This window comes from Saccopteryx leptura, chromosome 5, assembly GCF_036850995.1.
Source record: "Saccopteryx leptura isolate mSacLep1 chromosome 5, mSacLep1_pri_phased_curated, whole genome shotgun sequence".
Lineage (NCBI taxonomy): Eukaryota > Metazoa > Chordata > Mammalia > Chiroptera > Emballonuridae > Saccopteryx > Saccopteryx leptura.
Window position 1 is genome coordinate 191007202 of NC_089507.1, and position 7222 is coordinate 191014423.

The following is a 7222-nucleotide window of genomic DNA, read 5'->3' on the forward strand; positions in this document are numbered from 1 at the left end:
TTTACTAAGTTACCAAATGACCACTACTACCAAGTATCTTGAAATATGTTCTCTGGATAGACTTGAATTAAAATTATTTTTTTCTCTTTTAATTAAGAAATATTTTATTTTGGTGACTTACTTTTCCCTTGAAGTGTATGCCCTCCGTTAGTCAGTTGATACCTTTTTCTTCATTCAAACTGGAATGAAAAGGAAGGGAGGAAACTCACATTTACTAAGTGTCTGCTGTGTGCCGATCACTATTCTAACTAAGTCCTTTACAAGAAGTCTCCCAAAATCTTTGTACTGTTCTGCATTGTTTCTGAGACCAGATAGCCCTGGATTTGTATGTTTTTAATCCTATTTTTGAAACTTTGCACAAAGACTTTTATGAGACTTGGTAATTGTTGAATTTTATGTCGGCAATTAAATAAGCTTATACTTCTTTTTAGTTTTGAAGTTTTCAAGGCTTTGAGACTTCCATGGATAGTCTTGCCCACTTAATGGGGTACATTATGATAACTCGTAGTTTGGTGTGATTTGGTCCTGCGAACATCACCGAGGGCACTTCCACACACACAGGTGCTGCTGCCTGCTACTGTGATGGCCTGTGCTGCACGTGCACACAGCTGGCAGCAGGGCGGGTTTGTTTGTATCATCACGACCACAAACCCACCAGGAATATGTTGCACTGCTACAGTAGGAATTTTTAGCTCCATTATAACCGTATAGGACAGCTGTAAAATATAGTAGCACAGTGTTGATTGAAATGTTGTAATGTGGGGCATGACTGTTTAATTAGAAGACATATTATGTTCCTTAGAATTCTCTTTTTCCCTCATTGATTTCAAATGGGGGTGAAGCATTAGTTTGTTGTTCCACTTAGTGGTTCCATATAGTTGTGCACTTATTAATTGCTTTTCATATGTGCCCTGACTGGGGTTAGAACCACCACCTCGGTGCATCAAGATAGCACTCTATCCTATGGAGCCAGCTAGCCAAGACCTCCTTAGAATTCTTAAAAATAACAAAGCCAATTTAAAGCAGCTTAGGGGGAAAAAGGGGAATTTTATTGGCACTCATCACTTGAAAGTGCAGGGATGTTCCAGCTTCAAGCACGGCCCCAGGAATGTTAGATTTCTGTTCCCATGTGACTGATTTGATGGCTGTCAACAGCAATAGTGATCACTGTAGAGACAGCTGTTCCCCTGACTCTGCCCCCAAACTGGGCAGTACTCTGATTGGCTCAGCTTGTCCTGGTGAACCCGTTCCCATGAGCAGTGAGCAGGTCACTGAGCCTTCCGCCAGGTACCGAGTACGAGGCGCCGGGCACTCCGCCCTCCAGCCCCTGTGCTCTGCCGAAGTCAGCGTGGTCAGTGAGGTTTGCTGGGGGACGGGGAGGTCGCGGGTGGGGCTGGCACGGTGGCCGGACGTCTGTCCTGTGTCATAACAGCTTCAGGATGGAGAAAACTGTCATGCCCCCCCCCCTTTTTAATTGTACAGCTAAACACGGTTATTTGACTGCTGCGTGACCTTTGTTTATGCCCAGAGTGGAGCGAGAAGTCAGAGGACGCTCATCGGGCTGAACAGCTGCAGGATGCCGAGGAGGACAGAGACGACTCCAACGAAGAGGAGAACAAAGACAGCCTCATAGATGAGGAAGAAGAGAAGGAGGACCTCGGCGATGAGGACGAAGCCGAGGAGGAGGAGGAGGAGGACGAGGAGGACGAGGAGGAGGAGGAGGAGGAAAGCCCAGCGGCCGGTGCTGATGCAGAGCGGAGTGATGGCCCAGAGCCGGGGCCCCCGCGGGAGGCGGGAGAGCAGGCAGGGCCCGGTGACCCGCACGCAGCCGCTGACACCCCTGAGGTGGAGGACGCGCTGAGGCAGCGCAGGAGCCAGCGTGCTGACAAAGGGCCGTAGCTTTAGAGACTATGTCTGCGAGTATGGAGCAGAGGAGTATGTCAGCTCCCTCTGCTCTGCAGTTTAAACCAACTCTTCGTTAAGTGAGCAAGCTTCTCTTGGAAACGGCCTCGTGGTGCGATCTCACGGCCTCAAGCCTGACGCACTTCCGTGCGAATCTCCAGGCATGACAATCAGACAGTCAGGCTGTTGGTGCCAGGAGCTGTTGGGGGCAGTTTGAACCAGAGCAGCCACCCAGCCCTCCCGAGGACAAGGCCGTGGGCCCCAGGGAGTGAGCACTGAGCAGCCCGACCAGCCTTGCCTGCAGCAGAAGATTTGGTTTCATTCTTGTTTCCTCTTGTGTAGTATTTTTGTCAGACTGTAAGAAACTCCAGTCACCGCAGTACAGGGACCCTTACTTAGAGATGCAGGTTGAGAGGGCCCTGGATAGTATTCTAGAAAAGAGCTTGGAAGTCATCCCGACTCCGAGTCTCCTTTGTTCCGTTCTTTCTCCCCTTGAACCTTTCCAGCGCTCCCGCGTGGCCACAGGCCCCCACACTGGTCAGGCTGCGCCCGGGGAGGGGGCTCAGACAGCGGCCGCTGACGGCAGCCGCGCTTGTTCCACAGGAAGGTTTAGGTCATCACGAGCCCCAGCCCACAAAGTGCGACTGCCAAGCGTCTCAAACACAATATTGTAACCTTCGGAGAGTCAAAAGGAAGTAGGGATTTACAGAAGAGAGTTTTGTTGTTTTTTGCCAAAATGTAGTGATTTTTTTTTCAAAAAGTTTATTTAGCAATATTCTTTTTCACCCCAGAAGTCCCCCGTGCCTTGCCAGTACAAGGTAGTCTTGTGAAGGAACCTTGAATACTGTGTTACTTTGTTTTGGCTCAAGGGGTTCCCTGGTCTTGAACCACTTTAATATTAACTGAAAAACCGTTTCTGGTTTTCCTTCAGTGATGTGCTTTTGGTGAAAGAATTAATGAGAGTGAATATGTGGAAATGAAAGATTTGGTTTCATTTCCTTCTTCCTTAATCTTGTAAAGAAGTTTATCCCTGCAAATCTCTCAGTGACCAATCTACTGAACGTACCCAGGGGGCCAGTTTCTTTGAGAAAGTCCATTCATCTATTTCTGCCTTACCTGATTTATGTCTTAGAATAAATTCATAAAATTAGGTTCCGAGCTTATGAAAGATGACTAAAGTTGATTCTGCACCCCTAGGGTCTGGACAGAATAATAAGTAGAGCAGGTATATGAAATTCAAAAGTTGCTGTCATTTAAAAAAGAAATACGCAGTGTTCGCTTACCTGGCTGTTTAGATAACCCTTGTCTTATATTAACTTTGAACACTGGGTCACTGGTGGGCGGGGAGATTCTGAAACTTGCTCTCCTCTTGTGCTTGAAGGAGCCTGTTGCAAGCCTAACACAAAGGGAGTTTTTATTCCACCAGAATTCAGTTTTTAGGGTGGTTATTGTTCATCTTTCCAGTTCAGTCACCTGACAGTCTCATCCCGCAGTATGGTGAAGTTCAAGTCACCAGCTTTCGGTGGCTGTGAAACTGGGGACCTAGGATCTCACTGTCCTCCCAGCCCTTCAGCGCCCCCCCCAAAGCCTTCAGTAAAACAATTTGATTCTCCCCCCCCAAAAAAAGAGTCACCAATAGTTTTTCTCTTCAGATAGCAACACAGCCTCAAGTTGGAGACCAGCAGAGACTGGGGGACTGGGAATATCTGGACCTTTGCTCATTTCCTTCCCCTCTCATGAGGCAGGTCTCTTCACCCAAAGTGTCATTGTCCTGATGGTGGCACTGCATCTCCCTGCCCCCAGCAAGCTCTTCTGGGTAGCTCTGGAGCTGGGCGTGCCCTCCTGGTCCGGATTCCTTCCTCTTACAATCCGCAGAAGCAGGTGTTCAGAGGTCGTTAGGTTCAAGTGCAGAGATGCAGAAGAAGGAAGGTTTCCGTTTGGCTTTTCTGTGCAATCTCTCCTCCCTCATAATAAAATAACTTTTATGTTGAGTATCAACTAGAGGGGAGGGAATAAAGAAGTAAAATCTTTTTGGCTTTTTAGAAATGTAAGGCCAATTTCCAGTTGGACCCCAAATAGTATCTAACTATATAATATTTTAAAATATATTTTCTTTCTCAGAAATATTTTTTTAAAAGATGGAGTGGGGAGAAAATCATTTGGAGAAGAATGTTCATTAAAATTTTAAATGTCTTGCTATGAGAACCATTTTTCCTGTTTTTTTAATATTCTGGCAAAAGATTTTTTTTTTTTTACCAAATGGTCTGATAAATATACATCTAATTTTATTTCTTTCCACTTGAAGCCTTTACATTTGTTTTTAGTACAGACTAAAACTAAAGGAGAAAATGTCAAGCTAAAATAATTCTAAATTAGATTAACATTTCAATAGAATTTTAAGGCTATTTCTTATAGGTAATATATTTATTCCAGAAGTCAAATGCATGGAAACATGATTTTTATTTAAAAATTAAAAAATAGTCATGCTTCCCTGTATTGCAATATCAGTTATTTAATCACACAAGAATGTTTTATGTAAATCAAAATTAGGCAAATTAAATAAACTGGATTTTGAAATGGGAGTCCAGTGTTTTATGTCTGAGTAGCTGGGGCAGGTTGCATTTTCATTAGTTAGAAGGAGAGGTTGGAACTTCCAGCTGCCTTTTTCTTAGTTTCTTTTATTACACATCTACTGGATCTGCTACACCATCCCAGCTTGCTTAGAGAGCTCCTATCCAGGCAACATACAAGCAATCCCACGAGAGAGGCAGGGTTCATTCAGCTCCCTGTCTGGGCACTTAACCTGACCTGCATATGATGCCTTCCAGCCACAAGCCTCTACAGAAATTCAAAGTAACTACTACGGTCAAAGTAAACGGGCTTTGGCCAAGTTGGCTTTTGACACCGGAGAAAGCCAAAGTTTGTCCTAATCTGAGACCCAAACCCCTTGTTGATTGCCACGGTGCTGCACGATTTGGTTATATGTAAGCCTGCAGAGCCTCCCTCCTGTGACACCTTTGGGGTAGATGACAGATGTCTTTCAGGGAAAGTACTTAACATGGGACTTTATTACCGAGTTCTTCAGGAGTGGACCTTACATGGTGCTTCACAGGAGGGGAAACACTTAAGTGAAAAAATCATGGACGACATAGGGTGCCCCTGAGAAGTCAGCATACCACCTTCCGTGGGCATGGAGTGGGAAGGGACGTTGGTGCTTCTGCTTCAAGTGTCAGTATTTCCCTGCCCTTCCTCTCACTGCTCCCGTGTTACTGCTGCCAGTGTTAGAAATGGGTGCTAAACCCAGCCTGTCAAATACAGCAAGATTTTGGAAAGTATTCATGTGAATCTTTTGTGCCAACAGAAAAGGTCCTTGTTTAGTATCTCTTTACCTCAGTTCTACATTTTGATCCTCCTGAGGATTGTAACTTACCTTGAAAAACCGAACGTGGAGTCATCAAGCCTGATCAACCTCTGACAGCTTTCGAACAGTTTTCTGATCCAGGAAGTTCGGTTCAAAGGCGTGTGATAGCATCAGACCATGACATGTCCTTCAGATGCATATTCTTAGTTAAGCTTCATGTGAACTGTGACATTGTATAAGTGTGACTCCTACGCCTTGGATATGTTTCCAATGTAGTTTCATTGTATTTGTGACTATATATAGCTTCTTTGTGCAAATGCAGTTTTATACTGAAAATACTTATTTGTATTGCAATGCATTATAAATTTATTATTTATATTCTTTATAATAGTCTTGGTTATTTAGCCCAGTGATACCTATTTTCTGCTCTTCCACGTTACTTTGCCTCCTCAGATAGCACGTGCAGCACCCAGAATGAAGGTGGCGTTTCCAGCAGTACCTCGCCTGAATCACAAAGCACCCAATCACAAAATGTATAAATCCTTGATCCTGTATGACTGCATTTTACGTAAATTTCCAGCCCCGTCAAAATCTAATGATAGTGATAACTAAGTAAAAACAAAATATTGCATTTCATAGAAAAATTTTCTCAAAAGCCTAGGCAATGTAAGAATATTACTTTGTTAAGATAATTTTTCTTTCTGTCCATCCATCCAGTCTGTTCATTTTTCCTTTTTCTTCTTGATTTAAAAAATTTTTTTTAACAGAGACAGAGAAAGAGTCAGAGAGAGGGATAGACAGGGACAGATAGACAGGAACAGAGAGATGAGAAGCATCAATCATTAGTTTTTTGTTGCACGTTGCAACACCTTAGTTGTTCATTGATTGCTTTCTCATATGTGCCTTGACCGCAGGCCTTTGGGAGACCGAGTAACCCCTTGCTCGAGCCAGCGACCTTGGGTCCAAGCTGGTTGCTCAAACCAGATGAACCCACGCTCAAGCTAGCTACCTCGGGGTCTTGAACCTGGGTCCTCTGCATCCCAGTCCGATGCTCTATCCACTGCGCCACTGCCTGGTCAGGCCTTTTTCTTCTTGATTTGATAAAACCCAAACCATATGCCTTTAGCTGCTCTGGAAAGTATACAGAACCAAGGAGGGGCCGCCAGAGGGTTCCTTTCGCAATCCAGGGAGCGTCTAGAGAAACTCAGTGCGCTAACCTCAGTCTCCCTCTGTTCTGAGGGCTGGGGGTGGCCAGAACTGGGTGGCTATAAGCCTTCGGGACACTGTGCTGGCCTCATTTCAAAGGGCATTCGGAAGACGGGTGTGCACCCAGCCCTTCCTGTCACTGTAGCCGTGGAAAAGTGGAAAGGAGGTGAGATGACTCTTCCAAACATCCTTGGGGACTGAAATAAGGGAGGTTAAAATTTCCACTGTTGAAAACGGATGTATAGTGAGAATAAAATAATTAAATCCCCATACGTCAGAGGAACTGGCTCAGAATGCCTACTTGTGTATACAGTGAAAATTGCCCACTATGCAATAGCTCAGCCTACATCAGCGGGTCGAATGACCAAATTTCCGATGGCTTTAGGCGACCCCTGTGTTTTGGTCGTTCGATCCCCGCTGGGGTCGCGACCCACAGGTTGAGAACCGCTGGTTTAGAAGGTAACGTGAGAGAAGAGGTGCCGGGCCCTCTCTTCCTGGGGTTGAACCCCAGCCCCACCACTGGGTAGTGTGTTCAGTTAGTCATGCTACCTGACTTCTCTGTGACTCCTCTTACAGTGTGAGTGGAAAGAGAAATCCGTGTCCACGAACAATGCTCTTGAAGGCATCAGAGTTGAAAAGATAATGGATTAGCAGGTCCTCGGGCCAGGATCTACAGGAGTTGGGAAGGCCAGGAATGGGATCCTGGTGTTTGGGGCTGCTTTTCTCCTGAAGGCATTTGCTGTTTCTAGGAGT

At 45.2% G+C, this 7222-nt stretch overlaps 1 protein-coding gene across 1 annotated transcript in view; it reads left to right on the forward strand.

The window, feature by feature from the left end:
• The window catches only part of TMX4 (thioredoxin related transmembrane protein 4), a 46483-nt gene extending 40839 nt beyond the window's left edge, over positions 1-5644 (forward strand). The window contains exon 8 of the mRNA XM_066387179.1: positions 1529-5644. Coding sequence (XP_066243276.1) covers positions 1529-1899 — 371 coding nt within the window. The 3' untranslated portion in view covers positions 1900-5644. The remainder of the gene's footprint in view (positions 1-1528) is intronic.
• Positions 5645-7222: the final 1578 nt, after the last annotated feature.